Source organism: Tinamus guttatus, unplaced genomic scaffold (assembly GCF_059628265.1).
Source record: "Tinamus guttatus ecotype Peru unplaced genomic scaffold, ASM5962826v1 Tinamus_guttatus_pri_ptg000356l, whole genome shotgun sequence".
Lineage (NCBI taxonomy): Eukaryota > Metazoa > Chordata > Aves > Tinamiformes > Tinamidae > Tinamus > Tinamus guttatus.
Window position 1 is genome coordinate 4,541,686 of NW_028288890.1, and position 26,672 is coordinate 4,568,357.

At 65.7% G+C, this 26,672-nt stretch overlaps 2 protein-coding genes and 1 long non-coding RNA gene across 3 annotated transcripts; all 3 read left to right on the top strand.

Moving 5' to 3' along the window:
* Positions 1 to 8,850: 8,850 nt before the first annotated feature.
* On the top strand, positions 8,851 to 10,247 carry LOC104574895 (uncharacterized). Its single transcript, XR_015913657.1, has 5 exons — positions 8,851 to 8,915; positions 9,237 to 9,380; positions 9,725 to 9,781; positions 9,987 to 10,121; positions 10,210 to 10,247. It is a non-coding gene; the product is annotated as an uncharacterized LOC104574895 (long non-coding RNA).
* A 231-nt stretch (positions 10,248 to 10,478) lies between these two features.
* LOC148593675 (uncharacterized) lies at positions 10,479 to 13,119 on the top strand. Its single transcript, XM_088529965.1, has 9 exons — positions 10,479 to 10,556; positions 10,866 to 10,907; positions 11,268 to 11,327; positions 11,627 to 11,668; positions 11,756 to 11,785; positions 12,027 to 12,068; positions 12,282 to 12,311; positions 12,416 to 12,466; positions 12,945 to 13,119. The coding sequence occupies exons 1-9, from the start codon at positions 10,479 to 10,481 to the stop codon at positions 13,020 to 13,022; spliced, it is 453 nt and encodes a 150-aa protein (XP_088386091.1). The 3' UTR covers positions 13,023 to 13,119.
* Positions 13,120 to 14,615: 1,496 nt separating this feature from the next.
* Positions 14,616 to 25,475, top strand: LIMK1 (LIM domain kinase 1). The gene is given in 16 exon segments (XM_088530129.1): positions 14,616 to 14,730; positions 16,984 to 17,080; positions 20,280 to 20,418; positions 21,069 to 21,178; positions 21,293 to 21,499; positions 22,009 to 22,114; positions 22,195 to 22,379; positions 22,465 to 22,648; positions 22,957 to 23,043; positions 23,621 to 23,752; positions 23,934 to 23,993; positions 24,391 to 24,456; positions 24,587 to 24,743; positions 24,834 to 24,887; positions 24,890 to 25,130; positions 25,289 to 25,475. Coding segments are annotated over 16 exon segments (2,070 nt in total). The 5' UTR covers positions 14,616 to 14,672.
* The last annotated feature ends 1,197 nt before the right edge of the window (positions 25,476 to 26,672 follow it).

Consider the following 26,672-nt stretch of genomic DNA (forward strand, 5'->3'; position numbering starts at 1 on the left):
CACTGAACCAAATTGTTGCTATCAGAAAAGCCTCCACCAAGGGACCCCACCGCCAGGTAGCGGAGCCCCTCACAGGGACCAGATCCCACCCAGACAAGAGCACCAAGCCCAGCAGCTCCTCCGGCTTCCCCTGCTGGGGCCCATCGCCGCGAGAGGCAGAAATACTTGAACCGCACCAACTTCCTCCCGCAGAGGCAGAGTTACACTCATTAGGGCCATTCTCTTCCTGAGCAGCCCTGCAGAGATCGGATACCGTCTGGCCTCACAGCCGCAGCCCGGCTGATCCGCGGGAGCCGCGGCCCCAGACTGCCTTTCATGGGGTGCCTGGTGCAGCACCGGCCGCCAGCGCGTGGCTCGCGCCGCACCTGGCTCCGTCCCACGGCAGCCCCACCAGTGGCCCGGAGCCCAGATGGGGCGCCGCTGCCGGCTGACCCACTTACCGGGGAGCTACCACTAATAAATCAGGGAAGATGGCCCTGCAGGTAGCCAAGTGGCTGCGCGCTGCGAGCCGCGGGCAGGAACTGTCCCCCCTCCCTCGCTTGGCAGGAGAACCCGATCCCCAAGGCCGTGCTCGGAGCATCTCACTCAGCTCCGCCAAGTCTCTGCTCCTCTCCCCCAGAAGTAACGTCGCTGGCTGTGGTTTCAGCTGTTGAGCGCTCTTTGGCACTCCGGTTGCTCCCAAGTAGCTGGGGGATCCTGTTCTGTCCCTCCCAAGCGCTCAGGCTGGCCAGTGGGAACATGCTGGGCTGGCCGGTGGGAACATGCTAGGCTGGCTGTCCTGGCCCTTGGCTGGAGCAGGGCGAGCGTGACAGCGTGTTCCTCTGGGGCAGCAGGTGCCAGTGCTTGGAGACAGACCAGGGGCTGCCACAAGATGTGTTACATCCCTCTGTCTTCTGCATACCCCTGTGCTGCGTGGGAGCAGCAGCAGTTGGCGAGCGCGGGTCCAGAACAGAGGAGCCAAGGGGCCATCACCGAAAATAGCATTTTTAGCGGAAAGTCTCTTTTTTTTGACGACTTGCTCTAGATGTCCCAGCCAGCTCCTGTTCTGTGCCGCCCTTCACAGGGAGACGGGCAGTGGCTTCCCTCCCTCCCAGGACCATCCTGCTGCCTAGGAGCTCAGGCCCCAGGGGCTGATGCAGTGCTGGTTCCTGACCATGTGGCTCAGATCCTGCTTCCACCCAGTACCATGCAGAAGGGAACAGCTTCCTGGTGCCTGGCTGCAGGTGTCTGTCTGGGAAAAGCCCTCTCCTTGCCAGACAGCAGAGCTGTCATCCCTTAGCACCCTTGGTGGTGCCAGCCCCTGGTGCCAGGGCGCCGGGCAGTGCTCTCCTGCGTGGCTCTCATGCTCTTGCGTGTGGCTGCAAGGTGGTGGAGAGCTGGGCTTGGACCTGGCAAGAAGAGCTGCCATGTGAGCTGCATGCAAGGACGTTCCTGCTGCCAGGAAGGCCGGGATGGGGTTGAATGAGGCCCCTTCTTCCCAGCTGGTTGCTCCTGGGGGCTGCCAAGCGCTTGGCATGAGGGGTGCCCGTCGGGAGCGGTGGGTTCGTGCATGGCTCTGTGAAGTCTGCTCCTGCTGGCAGCGGTCTCACGGCTGACTCTGTCGGAAAAGCCTCAGCTTTCCAGAGAACTTGTGTTTGTGTGGGACCTATTGGGAAAGCCTGGCAGGGCAGAGAGAAATCTGGTCCACACATGTTAGCTCGTAGGAGGGGAGAGCACCCCTGATTTGAAAAAACACTCGTTTCATGAGCAATAGCATCCTGGCTCAAGGCAATCCCAGCCCCCGCCACCCCTTCCCATGGCCCTGTGTGGCTGGAGAGGGCTTGGTTCATGGAGACGGACACTTCCATGCCCATTCCTGTCCATGGTGTCAGAAGACATCCCAGCACCTCCCTTTTCCCACCTGCAGCTCAAGATCCCCATAGTTGGGCACCCAGTGAGGCTGTGGCCCGTCCTTGGGCCGTAAGCTCTCTGCACGTGCCAGGAGCATCCAGAGCAGATGGGTGCTTGGGGCCAGGAGGCCGGAGAATCTCCAGCTCATGGGGAGCAGCCCCCGCTGAGCCAGGGGCATCCCCATGCTGTCCCATGCGATGGGATCCCCGCCTTTTGCGAGGCGGCGGATGTACGGCCAGCAAATTTCCTCCTCTCCCCAGCCACAATGTTCTCTCTCCTAATCCCGCTCCATCCCTTCTCGACGACCTCTTAATGAGGTCACGTTTCAGCGGGAGGCTCCCAAGCCCTGATTCCAATTAAAGACTTTCATTTGGAGCTGGCCTGCGTGGAGCCGGCTGGGGACAGCTCTTGCCGCGGGGCTCTCGGGGGGCCTCCCGCCGAAGCCGGGTGGCAGGAGGCTCCTGGAAACACACGCTCTTGCTTGGAAGCCGGCTTTGGACACTGCGGCGTTTGGTGCGGGGCGGGAAGGGATGGCTCCTCACCACGGATGGGGACTGCTGCTTCCAGAATGAATCCTTGGCCATGGAGAGGGGAGGCTCCTGCTGGTGGAGGAATGCTGGATTTTGGGCTCCGTCACAGGGTTGGTTGTCCCAAGCGATTCTGCAGCCAGATGGGTGGCTTTGGAAAGAGCCCCCAGGCTGAGGGCTCATGTTGCACAGCCAGTTGGCAAAGAGGTGCTACACCGCGGGGCAGAGGGGCACGAATACCGGCAGCCGTGCCTGGCACAGCACGTGCTAACCGGCCACCTTCTCTCCTCTCCAGGTGGCTATGGATTGCCCTACAGCACTGGTAAGCTGCCCTATGGTGAGTGCTCTTAGCTCTTGCTCCACGGTTGTAGCTCCTCGTTACCCTGCTGGCTGCCATAGCCACATGGGTCATGGATGCTGGTGGCAGCGCCGGGCAGGCTGGCCGAGCTGCCCGCTGCTGCCCACGGCGAGCAGCACCACGGGCAGCCCCCCGAGGCCCTTGTCTGCAGCCCCGTGGGGCCAAGGTGACGCTGCCCTCCTCCTGGGACAAGGGTGCCCAAAGCAGCGAGGCCGAGGTCGCCCCAGCCATGCCCGTGCGCTTGCCACAAGGGCAAGGAGCTGCCCGAGGTTGTGCCTTCCCCTTCCCTTTCCATCCTCGGAGGCAGAAAGGCAGGGAAAGGGAAGGTCTGATGCCCACGAATATCTCCCAGCTGGAAGCAGCCTGTCTCTGCTGGCATCTCCATGCGTCAGGGCCATAAAGCATTAGTGTGTGCAGACACCAGCATCAGTCGGCGCTCAGCTTGCTGAGGCAGCTCGTGTAACAAGCCCATGTCTGGCTCCGAGGCCATGTCCTGAGCTCCTGCCAGCTCCACTCAGGGATATTTGAACTGGCATCTCTGGAGATTTGATTCCCTGTTCTAGGCAGGGGAGCTGGCTCGGGCATCTCCACCACATCCCCAGATGTGGGGGGGGGAATCCTGTGCGCCAGGGAAGCTGCTCTCTCTGCCTCGGCCCCAGCGCCTGACCTTGCTTCGCTTCTGTTTGTGCTTGCAGGGCTTGGGCCTGGCGGGGTAGGAGTGGGACTCGGTGCTGCAGGAAAGGCAGGATTCCCCACCGGGACAGGTACGTGGCCTCTATGCTCCCTTCCCAGGCAGCTCCAGGGTGGGAGGTGTTGCAGACCTACCATTCCTTGAGTGCCTCCGTCCTGGGGTAACAGCCATCGCACCAGCTTCCCCAGCCTGCAGACAGGACGCTTGGGTCCTCCTGGATGGCTGGTGGTGAGAATTGGCTGTTGATGCATCACAGGTGACCAGAAAGAGGTTGGGGACAACCAGGAGAGATGTGTATGTCACCTCCTGAAGGAGAAGGGAGGTCACTGCCCTCCCAGTAGGAGGAGATGGTCCCTGAAGTGCCCATGGGCTGGGGGTGGACGGAGGACAAACAGTCCTGAGGCCTCAACCTCTCCTCACGTGCTTTTGCAGGAGTTGGAGCACAGGCGGCGGCAGCGAAAGCAGCAGCTAAATATGGTGAGTCGTCTAGCTCAGGCACCTCTAGGGCCTTGAAGGTCCCCATGCCCCATGGAGGGAGGTCCCCGCTGGATCCTGCCTCCAGACACCCTCTGCATCTGCAGCCGCAAGGAGCTCACGGTCCCCTCTTCCCTTGCAACAGGGGCCGGCGTCCTGCCCGGGGCTGGAGGCATTCCAGGAGTCGGCGGCTTGGTGCCTGGCGTTGGAGGCATCCCAGGAGTTGGAGGTGAGTCGATAGTGCTGGCACTTGGAGGTTCGTGCCCCCCTCATGCCACCCCACTGACTCTGTCCCCTGGTACCCTGGCAGTTGGAGGGCCAGCAGCGGCAGCTGCAGCAGCGAAGGCGGCAGCGAAAGCGGGAGCGTACGGTGAGTTCCCAGCATGGTTGGCTTCTTGGCCAAGCCTGGCAGCTGCCTGCAGGGTCAAGCTTGCTCTCTGCTGTGCTTCGCGGCCTTACGACACAGCAGAGCAACACGTTAGCGCCAGAGGCTACACAGCTTCAGCGTGCCCTCCGCTCAGCCTCTGCCCGCTGCCCAGGCCGCTCTGCCGGCCCCGGGCCCTGCACAGCCGCTGCTTAGGGCAGGTTCAGTTCAGGCTGTTGGAACGGTGGCTTCTGCATGCGGACGGGCAGCAAGGTATTGCACCTGCAGGACTTGGAGAGGAGCTTTGTCACCTGGAAGGGGAGCTTTCCGCAGCTCAGTGAGACAGCGGGGGCAGGAGGCAGCAGCTGCTTGGCTATCTGGGCTGGGAAGGCAGCTCTCCCTGTGGTGACCGGGAGGTGTCCGCCCCGAGGCGCTGCAGCCGGGTGCTGGGACACGCAGGCAGTGGCGCAGGCAGTGGAGGACATGGCAGTGGTCCTGATGTGGAGCCATAAACCTCTGTCACGCACTGCTCTGCTGTAACAGATGTGGCAAGTCCAAGTGCTGCGTGACGGGAGGCCTTGACAGTTGCTGCGGTTTCGCTCTGCATCTCTGCAGAGATGGAGTCTCTAACGAGCTGCTGTTCGTTAGCAGAGGGATGTGGCTGGTTACGCGCTCTCCTGTTCGCTGCTCCTCTTGCTGGCCAGGGAAGCCTGTTTCACAGGAGAAAAGGGAGTAGCCAACAGTCGCTCATTGGAGCGTCCAGAGGAAATGCGTCAGCGCTGGGAGCAGCTGGGATTTGCAAGCACGTCCTTGCGGGGCAGCCGGTCCCTCCAGCTGCCAGCAGCTCCCAGGCAGCTGCGTAGGCTCCAGGCCACGGGCCTGTGCGCAAGGAGCTGGGAATCCCCTGCCTGGATGTGTGTGAGGGGTGCACGGTGTTGCCGGTGTTTCCTGAAGGGTCTTCCCGGGCTCTCCGTGGATGGCGGCGCTGAAGCCGCGGTGGCTCCCAGCCAGGGCAGAGCCCAGCTCAGGAGCCTGTGCACGGGAACGTTCTCCCTGGAAGGGCTGAGCCCCAGGGCAGCACCTGGCCTTGGCCGCGCAGCGCGGAGCCCGTAGGACTCGCTGCTCCAGGAAAGGCCACCCCGTGCCAACGTGTGGGAATGTGTGCACAGCCCAGATCCCCGCACGCACGGACATAGCCCGGCGCCTGCACTGGCTTCCTGGGGGAGGCTCATGCGGACACCAGGGGCCTTAGAAGAGCAGCAGGTTTGAGGGGGGCTGCGGAGAGCCCTTTGCTGCTCCAGCTTCACCCGCAGGGCAGCTTTGCCCCTGCAGCTCCCTGGGAAGCCGGCGGTGCCTGTGCCGGGGAGGAAGCAGCAAGGTTGGAGAGGTGCAGAACTGGCATGTCTCCTTGATGCCGTGTGCCCTACAGCTCACGTTGCAGAGGGGGAACTCCATGCTCAGGAGCTCCATCCACCCCCGCGGGGCTGAGTGCAGCGGACGGGGCTGCCCCTGCCCGCCCGCTGCTCGCGGAGGGTTTCGTGGTGCAGCAGCTGGAGAAGCTCTCGTTGCTCCCCCACGCTGGTGCCAGGCTGTAGGGCCTGACCAAGGCCTTGCTCTGGGTTGTGCTGTGCCCAGGGCACCGCATGTCGCTGCGTGTTGGGGCTGGGAAGTGTGCGGGGTCTCACTGCTTTGCTTCCCTCCAGGCGCAGGGGTCCTGCCCGGCGTTGGCGCTGTCCCAGGGCTAGTGCCTGGCGTCGGTGGAGTCCCCGGCTTGGTGCCCGGCGTCGCAGGTGTCCCCGGGGTGGCAGGTGACTATTCCCAAGAGCTTTGCCCATGCTTTGTGTCTCAGCGGGGAGCAGGAAGCAGGTTTCTAAAGGTCCCTCTCTCCTTGTCCGCAGGAGTTGGGACACCGGCAGGAGCAGCAGCAGCGGCAAAGGCAGCTAAGTTTGGTAAGTGGGAACAAACCCCTCTCCACATCCCGCTGTGAGGCCAGGTTATCCTGGGGACCTCTCCTTGGGGCATGGCTGCATCTCCCCGCTCTCCTCCGGCTGAGGGATGAGGCTGCTCCAGGCCGGTGGGTCTCCCGTGCAGATCTCTCCAAACGGCTCATGGTGAGGAACCATTAGGGAGCCAGTGCTTTCCGCTGCGCCATCCAGTCCTGCTTTTACCCCACGGTGGGCTGTCTCTCATCCTGGGATTTCTACAGACTGTGGCACTGCTGGTGCTTTGCAGGAACAAAGGGATGAGGCTGCTCTTGCTTCTTTTGATCTTGACTGAATCCTCACCTTTTTTTCCAAATCCTTTTTTATTTTTTCAGTATGAGCATCAGATCTGGCCCTGGGGTTTGGGTCATCTGGGTTCTGTCTCACCGCACAGGTGGGTTGAGGTCCCAGCAGTCCTGCTGGGCATCGCTGCCCTGGGAGTCTCTGTTCCAGCTGGTTCCAGGCTGATTCCCCAAGCCCTTTCCAGGGGTGCCACCTTCCAAAATTTTCTTTCTGGTGGGATCTATTTTTTTCCCCTGGGTGTTCAACCAAAACTGGACTACACCATGGGCCAACACCCTGTGCAGGCCAGAACTGATTCCATTTTTTGATATATTTTCTAACTCCTCCAATTTTGCAGTTATCTGCAAATTCTAGCAGTGGAGATTTGACAGCAGAAATCCTGCATTCGGTTCTGGTTGCTCCTGGTTACAGAAGTGAGCTCCATCAAGAGCCTCTGCAAGCCTGGAACCTGAGGGAGGTGATGAAGGGAAATCTGGTTAGACAGAGGCTCTGGCAAGTCCATCTGACTCGGCAGAGCAAAACCCAGGCCTCTGACAAGTACAGCCCTTCCGCAGACTCCTGCAGGGATCAGGAGCTCAGAGCAGGAGAAGGGAGATTGCTGAGCGGCAGGGAAACTGAAAGGTCAGACAGAAAGAGGATTTAAAAGTGGCCCTAGGCTCCATCTGGAGCTGCAGGTTCCATGTGTTGCTTGAAGAGTTAGTGAAAGAGGTTGCATGGTGGGGCCGGGTGCAGTGACCCAATCCCAGGAGTTCCTTCAGCTTCGTCCCAGTAGCTGTTGTAAAGGTCTGAGTGCCCTCCGTGAAGCATCTGTCCAGATGGCAGTGTTCCCCTGCAAGCTCAACCCTTCCTCTCCATTTCATTGCTTTCTCTCTTGCATCGTGTGAGAAATCTCAATGGTGGCATGGATAATGCTGGGATTTAGGGAGAAACTGGGAGAATTTAACTGTTGTGTGTTCTGACCCTAGTTCCACTGGCAGTGCTGGGGATGTGGCAGGGCAAGGGCCCCATGCAGAGAACTTCTCTGGCTCTAGGCTTCTCCACAAGATGTGACCAAGCACTTCCCTCTGTTGCATAAACGAGGTCCAGAAGATGAAGGCTGTAGCCACCCTCAGCAGCTTCCCAGGCTGGCTGGTGTCCAAGCAGCCAGCCCTTCTCGACAGTTACTTGGTGCAATCAACCCCTTCTCCTCTGAGCCTTGACCTCACCATGAGCCCGACCATGCAGCACTGCTGTGCCCCGTTCCCTGTTGCATGGTTTGCTGGCCTGGTGACATCCCACCAGGTCCTGCTGTCTGCCCAGCCGGGCTGCATTTGCAGTTCACCCTGGTTCTTGGCCCCTCCTCATAAAATTCCTGCAGGTTTAACATCCTCGCTGGGTCTTCTTGGGAGACACAGGGCCAGTGCCTCTGCCCTGCTGGGCAGGGCATCTCTCTTGGCCAAGGCCAGGGTGATGGAGCACCCTCCCATCCTGGCACTGTGACAAGAGAGGATCTGCCTCTGCGTCCTGTGTTTTGGCTGGTGCTGCCACAAGAGCCAGCCTCACTCACCCTTCATTCCCTGCAGGAGCTGGTGTTCCGGGTGCAGTTCCTGGAATTGCAGGTGTTCCCGGTGTTCCCGGTGTTCCTGGTGTTCCTGGCGTGGCTGGTGTTCCCGGCGTGGCTGGCGTTCCCGGTGTACCTGGCGTTCCTGGCGTGCCCGGTGTCCCTGGTGTGGCTGGGGTTCCCGGCGTGGTGCCCGGCGTCCCTGCTGTCCCAGGAGGTGAGCCCGTGGACTGGACTGGCAGGAGTTGCCAGCTTGCTGCTGGCCCTCTCTCCTCCCCCTGACTCTCTCCCCTTCTGCTGTCCCAGCAGTAGGTGCCCCAGCAGCTGCAGCGAAGGCGGCAGCGAAAGCCGCAGCAATCGGTGAGTTGGTTTAGCCCCGCGCGACGCTGGGCCGTGGAGGTGGCTCGTCTGCCCTGCCCTCAGCACGGAGCCTCTCTGCAGGAGCAGGGCGCCTGCCCGGAGTTGGCGTGCCGGGAGTCGGTGTACCTGGAGTTGGCGTGCCCGGAGTTGGTGTGCCTGGAGTCGGCGTACCTGGAGTTGGCGTGCCGGGAGTCGGTGTGCCTGGAGTTGGTGGCCTGGTGCCTGGCCTGGCACCCGGAATAGCAGGTAAAACAGTTGTCGGTGTTGTCTGGGCCTGGGGCACAGCGGGAGGATGTGCAGCCCCTGGGCTGCTGGCACAGGCACCACGTGCCGCCCCTGCCACACGCTCCCCCTGTCTCGCAGGAGTTGGAGGCCCGGCCGCAGCAGCCGCCGCTGCCAAAGCAGCCGCCAAAGCAGCCAAGTATGGTAAGGTGGGACCTTGCCGGGGTGGCTGCCATGTGCCTCCTGCTGCCTGCATGCCCTGGTTGGGTGTGCTGCATGGGGCGCCGGCGAGTCTGGGCATCATGGGATGAGTGCTCAGCTCATCCGGCATCACGGGATGCTCTCCAGAGAGCTGCCCTGCACAGCGGCTCCTCGACCTACCGCACCCACCTCCTCGTGCGTCTGCATCCCTCCACCCCAACACCCACCCCACCGCACACCCCAGCCTGCCATGCCGCCCCGGCCGCAGCCAGCCGCCTTCCACCTGCTCTCTCCCCATGCTGATCCTTCCCTCTCTTTCTGCAGGAGCAGCTGGCCTGGCCCCCGGCGTGGGTGGCCTTGCTCCTGGTGTGGGTGGCCTGGCTCCTGGTGTGGGTGGCCTGGCTCCTGGTGTAGGTGGCCTGGTTCCCGGTGTGGGTGGCCTGGCCCCTGGCGTTGGTGCCATCCCAGGTAAGCTCCTTTCCTCCTGCAGGAAGGAAACGATGGGGTGTTTTTGCTGCCTGTTGATCTATTGGGGCTGCCTGCACCGTCCCCTGGCCTGTCCTTAAATACATCCCTGCCTTCTCCTGCCTCCCTCCTGCTTGTTGCCATCAGGGTGTGATGCCCTCAAGGAGTCCATTGAGGCCAAGTAGGAAGGGGGCAGGTGGCAACTGGGCTGGTGCAACAGCAGTTCTGGGGCAGGGTGGGTGTGAGGAAGACCATGGGCAGACCAGGCAGGAGGGACAGGCTGTGCCGGGCGGGCTGCGTCGGGCTCACCCAGGTGACGCTGACCGTGTCTCGCTATCTCTGCGCAGGGGTCGGAGCTCCAGCAGCAGCAGCGGCAAAAGCGGCAGCTAAGGCAGCGAAATTTGGTGAGTCACCAGCACAGCCCGCTCCTCCTGCACTGGAGAGCGGCCCAGCGAGAGCTCCAGGGCACGCTGGCTGTTTGCTGGGCTCGTGGATGCCCACGTGCACGCGCTGCAGCACGGGCAAGGGCGCTCGTGCGCCGGGATCGCCCTGGTGGCACCCGCCACGCGGCCTGCCCGAGCTGCCATCCTCATCCCGCTCTCTCGGCAGGCGCTGGGGTCGGAGGGGTGCCAGGTGCTGTGCCTGGCGCTCCTGGAGTGCCAGGAGTGACGCCCGGCGTCGGTGCTGTGCCAGGCTTGGTGCCGGGGGTGGGAGTACCCGGTACCGGCATTCTCCCTGGAGCAGGTAGGTGCCTCGTTGCGCCCCGGCCGGGGACGGCGTGGGAACTGTGGCGGTGACAAGCCTAAGGACGGTGCCCATCTTCGCTTTGCAGGCATCCCCCAGGTTGGGGTGCAGCCCGGTGCTAAGCCTCCCAAATTTGGTGCGTATCTCTGCCTCCCTCCCCAGCCCGCTCACCCAGGCACCTCGTGACACCGCCGCGCTTGCCCACCTTGGCCCTTCACCGCTCTCCTCCATCCACCCCTTGGCTCTTGCCTTCCTGTCGTGCTTGTGGGGTCAGGGCCTTGCTCTGCCTGTTGCTGCTGCTCTCGCTCATGTCCTCGCTGCGACAAGGCATGGAAAGGCCTTCTGGTGTCCACAGCCATGCTGGCTCTTCCCTTCGTGGCTTTCTTAGCCAGCATTTCCTGTAGCACCCAGTTCCCTGATGCCATCTGCTTCAAGGTCCTGGCCCACTAGTCACCCGCGAGCCACTCTGGCCAAGGATGAAGGATTTAGGCTTACCCGGGCAACTTGGTGGTTTTGGACCACTGGATCCTTGTCCACCAGTCTGCCTTGGGTTGGCTTGAGCGTGCGGAGCGGTGCAAGTCTTGCCTTGCTGCATGGCGCGTGTCAGGGTCCCCAGGGTGGGCACCAGGGCCGCCCCAGCATGCCAAGCCCTGTCTGGGGCAAGGGCTGCCCAGAGCCCTTGGGTGCTCTCTGCTCACACTGAGCTGTGGGAGGAGGCAGGCTCACGTGTCTTCTTTCTGGCAGGAGTTCCCGGTGTTGGTGTCCCAGGGGTTGGTGGCCTCCCAGGTAGGATCCAGTGGGAGCGTTGGGGTCTCTGCGCGGCGGGTGCTCCCCAAGGGCATGGGGCGAGGAAGACCAGGGCATGTCTGGGGCTGGGACAGTGGGTCGAGCCCCCTAACCTGGAACCTGGCAGCTGCCATGGCCCCATCTGGAGCAGAGATGTCCCATGCGGGTCCCTCTGCCCCGGCATCATCCTTCAAGGACAAGGCTACCAGGGTGGATCTGCCCATGCTTGCTCTCCCCCAGCTCCCACGTGTCAAAGGCCATGAGGCTGTTGTGCCCACTGCAAACTGTCCCCATAGCCCCTGTGCCCGGGGCACTGTGCTGCCCTGTCCCCCAGACCCTCACCCTGGCTCCTTGCTGCAGGTGCTCTTGGAGTCGGTGGCCTTGGAGTTGGTGGCCTTGTACCTGGTGGGCTTGGTGCTGGTGAGTGACGCTGGCCGGACATGGCATGGGAGGCTTGAGGGAGTGGGGGCATCCCGGGGGCTTCGGCAGCACCCTGGGCAGGGGTGACCCTGCCGTGTTGTGGGGCCACCACCAAAGAGGCACCCAGGGCTGCAGCCCCAGGGAGGCCTTGGCCGCGGGCAGGGGACGGTGCCGTGCCCATATCGGGAGGGATGCAGGAGCTGTCCCTACTGGGGGCACCCCCAGGGCTGGCTGCAGCCCGGGGACGCAGTGGGCACAGGCCGTGCGCGGTACTGACTTGCTGCCCTTCTCCGCCGCAGGACTCTTGTATCCCGGGGCCGCTGGCAAACCTCCCAAAGCGGGTAAGAATCGGGAGGGTCCCACGGCGGCCTAGGGGCAGGACAGGCCCCCGCGCACCTGGGCCTGACCCGTGCTCTCCCTTCCTGCAGGTTTCGGTGCTGCCGGGGGGCTGCAGCCAGGTGAGCACCGCGGCATCGGGCACGGGGCGAGGGGCACTGTGTCACCGTGTCACCCGCCGTGCTCTGCCCCACTGCGGTCACGCCAGGGCCACGCAAGAGCTCCCTAAAGCCAGACAGGCACCCATGGGTGCCCTTGCAAGGACAGGGCTGCCTGGCTGTGGTGCCCATGGCCACTTCGGGGCGCACGGGGTGCCGCACGGGCGCTTCCACAGGCTTCCACGCACTCTTGCTCTCTCCTCAGGGGCTGGAGTGCCCGGCTTTGGCGTGTCACCAATATTTCCAGGTACTTGGCCCAGCTCAGCTCCCGCGCTGTCACCATGGCACACGGGGAAGCCCACGTGGCACTTGGGGACACAGGCACAGTCTGCATGAGTGTGTGGGGGGCAGACTGTCCCCAGGGCGTGGGGAGGGGGTTGAGGCCAGGGATGCTCCCGCCGGGGATATGGCAGCAGTAGTGGCCGGGGGCCGGCACTGAGGGGTTCTGCTCTGCTTGCAGGTGGGGTCGCCGGCCAGCTGGGATTCGGCGGTGAGTGTCCGTGCGGCCGGGCCCGCAGCAGGGCCAGGGCAGGGGTGAGGGGGGACACATCGGGGGCACGGGGCTCATGGCTGCTTCTCTCCTGCCCCGCGCAGGAAAGCCCCCCAAGACCTACGGAGGGGCCCTGGGCGCCTTGGGATTTAGAGGTAAGCGGCAAATCCCTTCTCCTGCCCCCAAAGCAGGTCCCGAGCAATGCCGGGGGGGCTGAGGCAATGCGGGGGGAGGTTAAGGTGATGCTGGGGTGCTGAGGTGACGCCAGGGAGGTTAAGGCAATGCTGGGGGGTTAAGGTGATGCTGGGGTGCTGAGGTGATGCTGAAGGGGTTAAAGAGATGCTAAAGGGAGTTAAGGTGATCCTGGGGAGGTCAAGATGATGCCGGGGATGCTGATGGGGTTCTGGGTGGGCTAAGATGATGCCAGGGGGTTAAGGTGATGCTGGGGATGCTGAGGCGGTGCCAGGGATGCTGAGGTGATGCCAGGGAGGTTAAGGCGATGCCGGGGGAGTTAAGGTGATGCTGAGGATGCTGATGCGGTACCAGGCGGGTTAAGGCGATGCTGGGGGAGTTAAGCTGATGCCAGGGATGCTGAGGTGATGCCAGGAGGGTTAAGGCGATGCCGTCCCGCAGGTGGCGTGGGCTGCGCGCAAGGCAAGTACTGCGGCAGGAAGAGGAAGTAGCCGCCCGCGGCTGCCATTCACCTCATGAACTTTGGTGCTACTGCATGGTATAGAATGTAAATCGAGGCAAAGCAGAGATCCCCCCCCTGCCCCGCCGCCCTCCGCCGCCACCGCCCGCCCGGGCCACCCCCAGCAGCGGCGCCCGGGCCCTGCGGGGACCCCGTCCCCCCGTCAGGCAGTGCGGATTGAACTGCGGGGAGCAGCACTCCCCCCATTGGTGCTATGGCGGCCTGCGGGGGGCGGGGGGCCCTGCGCCGGCGCCTCTCCCGGGCCAGGCGGCCAAGTGAGCCCCGGAGGACGCCCTGGCGGCGGGGCGGGAGGCACCAGCAGGGACCAGCGTCCCCCCCGCTCCGGCTGCTGCGCAGGGCTCCCGGCATGGAGCGGGGCCGGCATTCCCGGTGTCCCCCTTGGTGCCGACGGGATGCGTCTCCGCGCGCTCACCCCACCCCGGTGCTCCCCTCGTCCCAGCGTGGGGTGTCCTGGGGAGCTGCGGGTGCCGGGAAGGATTCGCCTCCCTTCATGTTACTCACTTTGATATAACTGGGATGGGACATGGGATCAAGAGGGAAAACTGCTTCCAAACAGACTAATAAAGGACAAGTTTTTAAAGGAACCGGCCTGCGGACTCCTTCATACCCGCCTCGCTCCCCTTCCCAGCACTGCTGCTCTGCTGCAGGGCAGGACAGGGTGGCAAGGCCCCTGCAAGAGCCGCTGCTCCAGCAGGTGCCTTGGAGCACAGGGCAAAGGACTGCGCCCGGGCAGGTGTTGGGTCCCTCAGAGCTGGAGACTCCATGGCGCCCACAACAACCTGTTCCCTGCCTGTCACCCTCACAGCCAACAAGTTTCTCCTCAAATTCAGGCAGAGCTTCCCGTGTTTCAGCGTGCGGCCGTTGCCTCCGGCCCTGTCGCTGCCACCGCTGAGAAGGGCCCGGCCCGTCCTGTCCTCCCTCCCTCGCGGTGCTGCTGCCCCCATGAGCTCCCTCTGGGCCGGCTCCTCTCCAGCTGGGCCGGCCCCGCTCCCGCAGCCCCACTCTGGGCTCTGCCGCAGCCTCGTGTCCCTCCTGGCCCGGGGAGCCCAGCGCGGGACACGGCCCTGCCGAGGCGGCCTCCAGGGCTGAGCGGGGCAGGATCCCCTCCTCCTCCTGCGGGCAACGTCTTCCCCATGCCCCAAGACACGAGGACCGCGGGCACCGCCGGCCGCCTCGGGCACCGCTGGCCTCCTCGGCCTCCCGGACACAGCGGCGGCTGCCGCTCTCCAGCTCCTCCCCGCAGAGCTGCTCTCTAGGGGGTCCCCCCAGCCGGTGCTGCCGGTTCCCTCCTGACCTCCCCTCGCGCCCGCCGTGTCGCGCCGGCCCCTCACGGTGGCACCGCGCGCCCTGACAGCCCGGGGAGGGGCCGACCGGGCCTGGACCCGCCCACAACCCCAGAGGCCCCGCCCACAAGACGAGAGGCCACGCCCATATGACGCCAGGCCACGGTCACGGCGGTCACGCCCATGGTGACGGAGGCCACGCCCATGGTGACAGAGGCCACGCCCATGACGACTTAGGCCCCGCCCATGGTGGCGGAGGCCCCGCCCCCGCGGCGCGGCGCGGCCCCGCCCCGGCGCTGGCGCCGCCCCCGGCCGTGCCCGCCGGGAGCCGCAGCGGGGCCTGGCGCGGCGCCGGGCAGCGGCCGCATGAGGTTGATGCTGCTCTGCTGCACCTGGAGGGACGAGCCTATGGGAGAGGACGAAGGTGCGTGCGCGGCCCCGGCCCCCGCCTGACTCAGCGCTTCCGCCGCCGCGGCCCCCGCCCCGCGCCCCCACCGGCGCCGCCAGCGCGGCCCGCGGCGCCTCCTCCTGCCCGCAGCCCCCTGCGGAGCTCGCCCCCCCGCGCCGGCTCCGCCGTCCGGCCCGCGGCCCCGCAGCGGCCCCGCGGCCCCCATCCCCCTCCTTGGGCCCCCATCCAGCCCAAGCCCTCCAAAGCCCCCCACATCCAGCCCACATCCCCCCTGCAGCCCGCGTGCCCCAGGACCCCCCAGTATCCCCCGCCTTGAGGTCCCCATCCACCTGACGTTCCCCTGTGTCCCCAGAGTCCCGCTATGGGCCCCCATCCTGTCCGCATCCCTTCTGCAGCCCCCTCCCGCCGCAGCCCACATATCTCAGGACCCCCAAATTCCCCCCCTTTTAACCTCCTATCCAGCTCATGGCCCTGTGGATCCTCCCCCACATCCTGCCCACATCCCCCCTGCAGCCCCTGTACCCCAGGACCCACAAATCCCTCCCTTTGAGGCCCCCATCCAGCCCATATCCCCCTAAAGCTCCCCCTATCCTCTCATCCCCCTGCAGCCCCCCACATCCCCCCAACGAGCCCCATCCAGCCCACGCTCCCCCCCCCTTCCCCACGTCTCCCTCTTTGGGCCCCCATCCAGCCCATGGGCCCCTGAAGCCCCCCCTGATCCTACCCACGTCCCCCCTCTATCCGTCCACCTCCTCCCTCACCCTCCATTCCCAGTTCCCTCTTGCGCCCCCCATGCAGCCCCTCGTGCCCTCCCTGTGCCCCCATGTCCCCCCCACAGCTCCCTGTCCCCCCCTGCAGCCCCCCTGCGCCCCTCCGTGCAGCCCGTGCCCCCACGCGCCTCTCCCCGCTCCTTGCACCCACCGTTCCTGGCACCCCCTTCCCTTCTTGCGCCGTCATCTGCCCCAAGTCGCTGTGTCCTCCTGGCACCCCCGTATCCTCCTGCGCCTTCACGTCCCCCCTGCACCTCGTATCCAACTTGTATCCCCCTCCTGCACCCCGTATCCCCCCTGCTCCTCTCCCTCTGCTCCCCGCACCCCATCCAACCTCATTCCCAGGACCCTGTCTGAACCCACCTCCTGCACCCCCCAACCCACTCCCCTGCTGCCCCTCCTGCATCCCCAGCCACCCCTGTCCCCTCCCCGTGCTGCAGTTCCCATCCCTCTTGCATCCTGCCCTGTCTGCCCGTGCTCACCCCGCACCGCTAGTGCCCCCCTGCATCCCCCTGGCCATCGCATCCCCTGGCACCCGCCTCCGTCCTGCACCCCCTGCTTCCCCGGCACCCTCGCTACCTCTGCTTGGGTTCCCCCGCGTCCCTCGTGCACCCAGCCACATCCCTGCCTGTACCCTGCATCCCTCTGCACCCATCCTGTGCCCTTAGTGCCACCCCCTGCACCCCATCTGTCCCCATGTGTGCACCTGCCTTCCATCCTGCACCCTCGGCCCTCCCGGGGCACCCTCTGCGTGTGTCCCCGCGTCCCTCCTGCACCCCGGCATGTGTCCCCACATCCTGCCTCCATCTGTACCCCAGAAGGATACAGCCCTCCCTGCATCACCGTCCCGCACCCCCGTGTCCCTCCATACTGCCCTTCCGTGCCCCAGGTCCCCTCCGTGTCCCTGCTTCCCTTCACGCTGCCAGCCTTGCGCACTTGGCTGCCGCCCAAGTCCCCCTCCCTGTGCCCCCTGCACCTGGGCACCCGCATCCACTGTGTCCCCTGTGTGGGGACAGTCCTGCCAGCCCCAAATCCCCTGCACTCCCTCTGTCCTTATTCCACCACTGCTGGACATCCCCACAGATGTCCCCTGGCACCATCACCCCCAGCTCCCTCCATGCAGCTGGGCACAAGCACCCAGACATCTGCACCCCGCTGCACTCCCAATGCCCACCCCGTGTCCTCCTGCCACCCCCCGGCTGGTCACAGGCACCGGGGACACCCAGCGCTCTGGCCAGGGCACCCCCTGCCACCCTTGTGGGCTGCCTTGTGCTGAGCACCCATCCCGGCTCCTGCTCTGGGGACGTGAGTGCGGTGACCCTGTCACCGTTACGTAAAGCATGGCGATCGAGCGAGCCAGGGCTGCACAGGCCCTGCGAGGCCAGTGCCAGCTCACGGGGCAGAGCGGGACAGGGCAGAGCGGGACGGGGCATCGCGTGGCTGCTTGGGGGCAGAATGGGGCCGCCCGCAGGCGCTGACAGCCCTGTCGCCCTCCCAGGGACCGACCTGCCTGTGTGTGCGAGCTGTGGCCACGGCATCTACGACGGGCAGTACCTGCAGGCTCTCAACGCAGACTGGCACGCCGACTGCTTCAGGTGGGAGCCCCACGGCGCCGCGTCCCGCCGGGCACGTCTGCACCCCGATGCACTTCCCAGCTGCGTCCTGGGCTGCATGGGCACATCCGCGTGAGGCTGCAGGTGCAGCTGTGCAGAGGGGCGCGGGGACCCTGCCAAGGCTCCGGTCCCCTTGCTGCTCCTGTCCCCTTGGTCGCTTCTCTGTCTGGCTGCAACTCGGCCCCGCACGCGGCCTCGGCGCCCGCACGATGCCCGAGCCTCTCTCGGCCTCTTTCAATGCAGTGTCTGTTGCGCCAGGTGCCAGCACCCTGTGTGCTCGGGGCTCCTGGGGTGCTCATGTCCACAGAGCAGCCGCGGGGGCCGCGCGGTGCCGGGGCCGCCGTCCCGGCCGTGCCGCTCCCGCTGCCCGGGCAGCCATTAATGGCAGCAGTGGCAGCTGGGGCGCCTGCGAGCGGGGCCATCTGCTCCTCATTAGCCGCCAGCCGCTGAGCGGGGCCAGGGGGCTCCCCCCGCAAGGCAGGACCCGCAGGCTACGGGATACCCGGCGGGCAGGAGGTGGCGGGTTCTGGGATGCAGCCGTCGGTGCCGGACAGGCTCCCTCTGCGCGCAGGGAGCCCCGCAGCCCATGAGGCTGCAGCCCTGGCGTCCACACTGAAATGCTGCTGCGTATTGATCGCGCATGGCTCTCATTTAGCTTGCACATAGCTCACATATAGCGCATATAGCTCGGGTATAGCGCATATAGCTCTGCTTCCTGCTTTCCGTTCCCAGCCCGGCGCCCCGGCAGGGATGCGCCTGCGGAGGGGCCGCCGGCTCCCAGGGCTGATGTCACCCGGCTCTAGTCCCTCCCCTCCCTGTTTCCTCTTTCTCTCTTGCTTTCGGAGTGTGAGCGCTGCCACCGCTGGGGCAGAGCGGGCCAGGCCTGGGGCCGCAGCAGCCGCTGGCGGCAGCGTGTGGCTGCCGGGATGCCCTGGGGCCTCTGAGCGGGCGGGTGGCGGGGGCAGCGCGGCGGCCCCCAGGATGCTGGCGGCCGTGCTGAAGAAGAGCCGCTTCCTCAGCGCCGGGGCCAAGTAAGTGGGGGCAGAGCCAGCCTGGGCGGTGGGTGCCGGGCGAGGGAGCCCCCCGCTTGCTCTGCCTCCTCCCCGCATGCCCTGGCTCCCGTCGGCGGCTCCGGCAGGGGCACGGAGGGGAGGCAGCGCTGCGGGGCGCAGCTGGATGCGGCCGCGGCTCCCAGCGCCCCCAGGGGAGCTGCGCTTCCGGCAGCGCTCTGCTCGCTGCCTCCTTTGCTGGGGAGCCGCTCCGGGGGGATGTGCAAACGCTTCTCCTCGTCCTCTTCCTCGTCGCGGCCTTCTGGGGCAGCTGCCGGCTGGGTGGGTGCGTGTGGGGCGCCCGGTGCCGCAGCCGGGCCTCGCTGCAGCGTGGGGAAGTGGAGGCAGGCGGGAGGGAAGTGCGTGATTTCGGGGGAAGCGAGCGTGAGCCGCGGCCGAGGCCCCGCAGCGCTGTCTGCGCCCTTCCCTGCGCGTGGGGAGCCCAGGTGGGGGGACATGGCCTGGCCCCGCGCTGCGGGCGGGCAGGAGCGCGCGGCCGTGCGCGGTGTGTGGTGGGCGCGCACATGGGGCTGTGCGTGCAGCGTGGGTGCGGACCCGCGCGGGCAGCGTGCGGCCGGCCCGGGGGGGCACGGGGAGGTCTGGAGCATCGCGGCGAGGCAGGGGACCCACACGGGGTCAGTGGGGGCCATGGGAGGTAAAAGGGGGATCAATGGAGGCCATGGGGGCTAGGGGAGACCATGGAGGGGTCAATGGGGGCCGTGGGGGGTCAATGGGGGCCGTGGGGGCCCGCGGGGCGCAGGATCGAGCCGGGCCGCGCGCGGGGCTCGTGCGCATGCGCAGCGCGGCCGCCCTGTCCAGGGTGCTGGTGGCGGCGGCTCGGGGGTTAAGGGGCGGGGCCTCGCGGGGGCGGGGCTCCCCATTGGCCGCCGCGGTCCCGGGCCGCTTCGGGGGGCGGCGGGGGCCTCGCGCGCTGACGTCATGGGGAGGGGGGAAATTCCGTGCCGTGACGTCACTGCCCATCGCTACCGCAACTGCGGCAGGACTGCACCCCCCAGCCCTCCGTGCGCCCCCCGCACTGCACCCCCCTGCACTGCACCCCCCTGCACTGCAGCCCACCTCCCTCACCCCGTCTGCACCTCCCTGTGCACCCCCACTGCACTACCACCCTGCTCCCCTGCACTGCACCCCACTGCACCACTCTTACTGCACCCCCTGCACTGCACCCGCTTTGCACCTCACCCTCCCTGTGCCCCCTTCACCCCCCTCAATGCTCCCCCACTGCATCCAACTCTGCCACCTCACGGCACCTCCCCACCCTGGTCCCATCCCAGCTCCCTGAATTCCCCGTCTCCCGCATCGCCCCACACTGCACAGCCCCCTGCCCTCCCCGCACCCACTGTGCGTCTGCCCCCCATCCTGCCCGTGACACAGGGCTGCCCCCCCGCCCGCTGTGCCCACGGCTGGCTATAAATAGGGGCCACGAGCCCTGCGGGGGCGTCGGGACGGGCGCTGTGACTCAGTGCTGCCCTATGGGCCCTCCTGGGCTCCTCCCGCCACCCTAGGGCCACCAAACGGCCTCCCTGGGCTGCCTGTGGGTTGGGGGGAGCATGGAGCCGCACGTGGGTCCACTCATCCTGCCAGGCCAGCTCGTCACTGCTGCCCTCTGCAGAAGAGAAGACTGGGAGGGAGTCTGATCAACGTTACAAAGACCTGAGGGGAGGATGTAGGGAGGATGGGGCCAAACTTTTCTCAGTGGTAGCCAGTGACAGCACCAAGGGGTAATGGGTACAAATGAAAACCCAGGAGATTCCATCTCCAGGTGAGGAAGAACTTTACTGAGAAGGTGCCAGAGCCCTGGCACAGGCTGCCCAGAGAGGCTGTGGAGTCTCCTTCTCCGGAGATCTTCAAACCCCCCTGGATGCCGCCCTGTGCCCCGTGCTCTGAGTGTCCCTGCTGGAGCAGGGGGCTGGACTAGGTGATCTCTAGAGGTCCCTGCCAGCCTAAGCCGTTCTGTGTCTGTGCAAGGCCAGAGTGTCCCCCAGGTGCCAGCGCCACCCTGGCGCGTTGCTCCCACCCAGCAGGTCGCTCCTGGGTGCCGGGCGCTGCGCGGATGGCCCGTGGCCCCGTGGGGCCATGCACACACGTCCAGCACCGTCTCTGCCGCGCCGCAGGTGCTGCGAGTGTGGGGCCTCCCTGTCGCACCAGTATTACGAGAAGGATGGGCGCCTCTACTGCAAGAAGGACTACTGGGCTCGCTTCGGCGAGCTCTGCCACGGCTGCTCCGAGCACATCACCAAGGGGCTCGTCATGGTGAGCGGCGGGCAGGATGCGGCGGCGCGGGGCCGCCCCGGGTGGGCGGCGGGGCCGGAGCGCGAGCGCCGCTGACTCACGGCTGAGCTCATGGGAAGGGGCCGAGTTGCGAGGGGCCGCGGCTGCCGCCTGGCACAGCAGCACCGAGGGGCCGGGGTGCAGGTAGGGCCCGGGGAGGGGGGCTGGTGTCGGGGTGTCCGGTGCGATTTGGGGGGCTGATGGGTCTGTTCCTGGTGGTGCCGCTGATGCGGCTTCGTGGCTGCTTCCTTCCCCTCCTCCCCTGCACGTCTGCAGGAGCTGCTTGGGGTTTTTGTGGCCTCTGTTTCCCTTCCCTTTCGTCTGCGGCGTCATGGGGCAGGAGGCTTGAAGCCTCGGAGACACCAAGTGTGTCCCCCCCGTGCCCACTGCCACAGCTCGAGCCATCCTGCCCTCCCATTCCATCCTGAGCACCGGCTCTCCCGAGATCCAGGCCCTGGACACGGTCCTCCCTGCACCAGGCATGGAGACACCAGGGCTGGCGCCCACGGGTGCTGTGGGTGCCCCTGCGGGATCGCTGCCCCCGGCGCTCGCGTTCGTGCGTGCTTGGGGTCCTCCCTGCGGGAGCCCCGAGGGGCTCCCCGGCTCGTGGGGCTCATGACATCTTCCCACAGGTGGCCGGGGAGCAGAAGTACCACCCCGAGTGCTTCAGCTGCCTCAACTGCCACGCGTTCATCGGTGACGGGGACACCTACGCGCTCGTGGAGCGCTCCAAGCTCTACTGGTAGGTGGGAGCCGCGCCGGGGCATGAGGGAGGGCCGGGAGGCGCTTCCCATGGGATGGGCCACGCTCCGCTGCGTCTCCTGGCCCCACTCACCCAGCGCCCCCTGCCCCACAGTGGGCACTGTTATTACCAGATGGTGGTGACGCCAGTCATTGAGCAGATCCTGCCGGACTCGCCGGGCTCCCGCATCCCACACACCGTCACGCTCGTCTCCATCCCCGCTTGCTCCGATGGGAAGAGAGGCTTCTCCGTGTCCATCGACCAGCACTGCAGCGCGCAGGGCTGCGGCGCTGAGCACTCGCACACTGTCCGCGTCCGGGAGTATGTTCCCCTCTCCCTGCGCGCGGTCGGCACCCGAGGGTGGGGGGTTCCTGAGGGGCCCTTACCCTCCTGCTTGCAGCATTAACTCCCTGATTTGCTTCCCAGAGCTTTTCCAGGTGTGGGTGGGTAAGGGATGAGGCTGTCCCCATCTGTTGGGGTGGCCTGTGGGGAACGTGCCAGCATTGCTGATGGGGTGGTCTGAGGATGCCAGGCTGGCACATCCTCCCCTTATCCTTGTGATGGATTTGTGGGTACTGTGCCTGCATGTACCCATCTACTGGGATGACTAATGACTATCATGCTTCTGTGTCCTCATCTACATGGTGACTCGTGGGTGACATGCCAGTGTGTCCCTGTTTGCCACGGTGTCCTAGTTGCCCAAGTGGCTCGTGTGCAATGGGCTGGCGCGTGCACAGCCTCGGCATGACCCCGGCTCCTGCGCTGGCTCACGCGAATGGGGACCGAGCCAGCGGGACTGACCCCCCAGCCCTTCCGTGTTGGCCCTGCAGAGTTGACCCAGACTGCATCAGCCCTGACATGAAGAACTCCATCCATGTGGGAGACCGGATCCTGGAGATCAACGGCACCCCCATCGGGCACGTGCCGCTGGACGAGGTACCGCTGCACCCAGGCACGCAGCCGTGGTGCTGGCTCACCCGGCGTCCTTGGTGAGCCAGCACCGTTTCTGCCCCTAGATCGACCTGCTGATCCAGGAGACCAGCCGCCTGCTCCAGCTGACCATCGAGCATGACCCGCACGAGCCGCTGGCCCGCGAGGCGGCCCTGGAGCGCAGCCCGCTCCCCGAGCTGCACAGCCCGCTGCGCTCCCCGGCACGCACGCCCTGCGGCGAGGCCGGCGCCATGCGGCAGCGCGCCGTCATGTAAGGCCTGCACCTCCCGTGTGCACCCCGGCTCCCGCCCCTGCTCCAGGCACCCACCGGAGCCTTGGCATGGCTTTCCCTGCAGGAGGAGCTGCAGCACGGACAAGTCTCCCGCCTCCAGCTCCGTGGGCTCACCGGCCTCCCAGCGCAAGGACATCAGCCGCTCCGAGTCGCTCCGTGTGGTCTCCCGCACCCACCGCATCTTCCGTCCCTCGGATCTGATCCACGGCGAGGTGCTGGGGAAGGGCTGCTTCGGACAAGCCATCAAGGTTGGTCCCTGGCCCATCTGCCTCCAGCCTGGCTACAGCAGGGACAGGGAGGGTCATCACCATCTTATTCCTTCCTTGTTATCCCTGATCACAAGGAGAACCTTCATCCTGCACCTCCTCCCGCCTGTCACCTAGCAAACCTCTGCCCTTTTCCTTGCAGCCGCTCGTGTGCGAGGGTCCCTGGGCAAACTTGCAGCAGTAGGATATGGGGTAGCATCTCCCAGGCCCGTTGTATCCCTAGTGCTGGCCTCATGGGGATGGGGGTGACCACTGGGAGCCAGTGGCTCAGTGCCTGCCCTCCCTGCTAGGTGACACACCGGGAGACGGGCGAGGTGATGGTCATGAAGGAACTGATCCGCTTTGACGAAGAGACGCAAAGGACCTTCCTCAAAGAGGTGAGTGTCCTGCTTCCTTCCATAAGGCTAGGTGCCCTGGGCTGGGGGGACAAGGACTGTCATCCTGTGGGAAAAGAGGGGAAGCGCAGCGGGTGTCCGGCCTTGGTGCTGCTGGGCAGCCCTGTGCTGAGCAGCTGGCTCAGGGCCAGGCGGAGCAGCCCTGTTTCGGAGGAGCACAAGGGGCGGGTGGCCAGCAGCAACGTGAGCTCCTGGCGCTCACGCAGAGAAGTGCCCGCGGCGCCCAGATGAGGAGGTGCTGCGTAGCGAAGGCTCCGGGAGCCCCCTGAGTCAGCACGTTGAGGGAAGGGGAAGCGGAGACTCGATCCCACCGTCGGAGACCTGCATGGGGAAGGGAAATTGGATAGCGCCGGGGAGGGATCTGGTACAGTGGACAAAGGGGCGACGACAGGAGGGAGTTAGAGGACAAAATGGGACCAGTGCAGGATAAAAAACAGATTTGCCTGCTAAAGCTGAGCGTGATCAACACGGGCATCAGTCTCCATTGCGGGTGTAAGTGGCCCCTGCCAGCCCGGCTCTGGGGAGCCCTCATGTCCTGGTGGGTGCTGTGGTCCTGCAGGTGAAGGTGATGCGCTGCTTGGAGCACCCCAATGTGCTGAAGTTCATCGGGGTGCTGTACAAGGAGAAGAGGCTCAACTTCATCACGGAGTACATCAAGGGGGGCACCCTGCGGGGCCTCATCAAGAGCATGGTGAGTGTGGGGCTGCAGAAAGACCTGAAGTTGCTCTCCAAACCCTTCCCCATGGCCCAGCTCTGAGTCTGGGGGCTGAGTGCACCAGACAGCCTGTGGCGAGGACCTAGCGACCCTGGGGCTCTGCGGAGTGGCCCTTCTTTCCTCTTCCTTGGCAAATGCCGCCTACCTCTGCCGACAGGACAGCCATTACCCGTGGAGCCAGCGCGTCAGCTTTGCCAAGGACATCGCAGCTGGCATGGTGAGGGCACTCGGGCAGGCTGCAGGGGGGCGTGGGGACACGGCATTGCCACGTGTGGTGCGGGTTGGGTGGGTGCTGCAGTGCGGACGTACTGGCAGTGGCTCGGGGTTGTGGTGTGGTGGGTCCGTGGGTGCACAGGATGGATGCTCTGCATGGGATGCGTGCGATGTTCTGTGTGGGGCACTGCTGGGTGCACATGTCACACTGGGGTGCCCTGGGCCTGGACACAGCTTGGTGGGTGTTTTAAGTGCTACTGGGTACACGTGTGCTGGGTGCCGATGTGCTGAGTGATGCACTGGGTGCCGCTGCGTGTGGATGGCGAGCACCAAGCATGGGTGCCACTGCGGGGCTGGTCCTGGGTGCTGTCACCCCACCCTGAGCGTGTCCTTCCCCTCAGGCCTACCTCCATTCCATGAACATCATCCACCGTGACCTCAACTCCCACAACTGCCTCGTGCGGGAGGTAGGTGCTGCTGCGGTTGTGCAGGCCAGGCAGCGGAGCTGCCACCACCGGCGTCACCCTCCGGCCCGTGCGAGGGTCCCGGCCAGGTTCACCTCACACCTCAGCCCTCCTCTGCCTGTGTCCTGCCCAGAACAAGAGTGTGGTTGTGGCCGACTTCGGCCTGGCACGGCTCATGGTGGATGAGAAGAACCAGCCTGAGCATCTCAAGAACTTGAAGAAGCCGGACCGCAAGAAGCGCTACACGGTGGTGGGCAACCCCTACTGGATGGCCCCCGAGATGATCAATGGTGAGGGTGGCCGCGGGGCCCTGCAGCACGGGGCATGTGCTAGGGCAGGGGCTGGGTGTGCAGCACAACCCAACCGCTCTCTCCCTGCAGGCCGGAGCTACGACGAGAAGGTGGACATCTTCTCCTTCGGGATCGTCCTGTGTGAGGCAAGTACTGCTCGTGGCCCTGCTCTAGGGCCTTCGTGGTGTTTTTATCCGTCTGCCTTCTCCTCACTCCCGCTGTCCCCCAGATCATCGGCCGAGTCAGCGCTGACCCTGACTACCTGCCCCGCACTACGGACTTCGGCCTCAACGTGAGGGGGTTCCTGGACCGCTATTGCCCCCCTGCCTGTCCCCCCAGCTTCTTCCCCATTGCGGTGTGCTGCTGTGACCTGGACCCTGAGAAGCGGTGAGCACTTGGGGCCTGTCGTCACTGTGTGCTGGGGCAGGGGGATGGATGTGGCAGGGGACACGATACAGGGGTGGGGACGCACGTGGGATGGATGGGGCCAGCCGAGTGCTAAGTGGAGCTCGCAAGGAGCTGCTCTCTCTCCTGCTCCTGCCTAGGCCGTCCTTCAGCAAACTGGAGCAGTGGCTGGAGACCCTGCGCATGCATCTCGAGATCCACCTGCCGCTGAGCTCGCAGCTGGAGCAGCTCGAACGGGTCTTCTGGGAGACGCACCGGCGGGGCGAGAGCGGGCTGCCCACGCACCCCGAGCTCCCCGACAGAGCCGTGCACCCCTGCCCCCTCTAAGGCCGCAAGGGGAGCACGGCGCCCAAGATGAGCAGCTCCCACCGCCTGCCCTCGCCCCCGGGGCTGGCTCCCCGGGGCTCCCCCATGGAGCCGGAGCCCCCATCTCGCCTGCTCTGCCAGGGCCCGTTTCGTTGCTTCCCGTCCTGTGTTTGCAACCCTGATCCCTGGGAGCTGGCTCTCCCGGAGCCTCCATGTCCTGTGGACCCCGTCTCCCTGCCCGTGTCCCCCCTTCAACCCCGGCTCACCGGGGGCTCTTTGGACTGCACGGACCTGCACGTGGCTGCTGCCCGGCCCCTCTTTGTACATAGCCCTGTACGTAGCTCCTGGCGGCCGGGACGGCCGCGCACGGGAGCAAGACGCCCGCGGCGGCGGCAGGCGGGCGCCCCGTCCCCGTGCTCGCTTTGCGCCCGCACGGCCCCTGCCCTCACTTTGCACGCTCTGTCACGAGGCGGGGGCCGGGCCTCAGCCCCCGCACGAGCCCCGTGGGCTCCCCTGTACAGACCCGCCTCCCCTCGCAGTGGTGCCTTGGGTTTCCGCGAACTTGCACTGCAACACGCTAGGGATCTCCGTGGGGCCGGCGGGGCCACGCGCATCCCCTCGTGCCTGGGGGCCCGGGGGGAGCACGGCCCTGGGACCACCTCGTCGCGACACCCGCAGCCGCGCCGGCTCCTCCTCACTCTCCTCGGGGTGTCCTGGCGCCCACGGGGACCTGCTGCTGCCTCCGCTCACCCGCTGTGTCCCCGCACGCCGGGTCCTGCCTCCACGCGCCGTCCGGGGTGACGCGAGGACACGTCCCCTCTCGGTGTCTTGGCCGGCCCCGGCGGAGGCGGCGCGGGCCCTGCTCAGTGCTTCAGCGGGGCGGCGCTTTCCATGCTCTTTATTCAGGTTCATTTTTCTGTAAGATATTTAAAGAGAAGAGTTTGTATTATTTTTTCATACGACTTAGAGTTTGCCATTTGTCACTGCCTCAGTTTCCGCTTTACCGGAGGGATGAAACTGTGAAGCGTCTCCGCGCACTTTGCCCGGGAAGTAAAACGCGGCGTCCGCTGCCGAGGCGGGGAGGAAAACTTGAAACTGTGATGTAGCCCAAGGCGCGAGTCAATAAATCCGTCCCCGCTCCGCTACCGGCCTGCTTGGGAATTGCTCGCTCCCGCGTGCCCCTGCTCGGCCTCCCCATGGAGCTCGGGGGACGCTGAG

What these genes read in the sequence shown, in the direction of transcription:
- LOC148593675 (XM_088529965.1), top strand. Translation starts at nt 10,479, where the DNA reads ATGCTGGCTCTTCCCTTCGTGGCTTTCTTAGCCAGCATTTCCTGTAGC. An exon ending in AGGGGTTGGTGGCCTCCCAG is followed by an intron (nt 10,908 to 11,267) that starts GTAGGATCCAGT and finishes TCCTTGCTGCAG; the next exon opens with GTGCTCTTGGAGTCGGTGGC. An exon ending in ACCTGGTGGGCTTGGTGCTG is followed by an intron (nt 11,328 to 11,626) that starts GTGAGTGACGCT and finishes TCTCCGCCGCAG; the next exon opens with GACTCTTGTATCCCGGGGCC.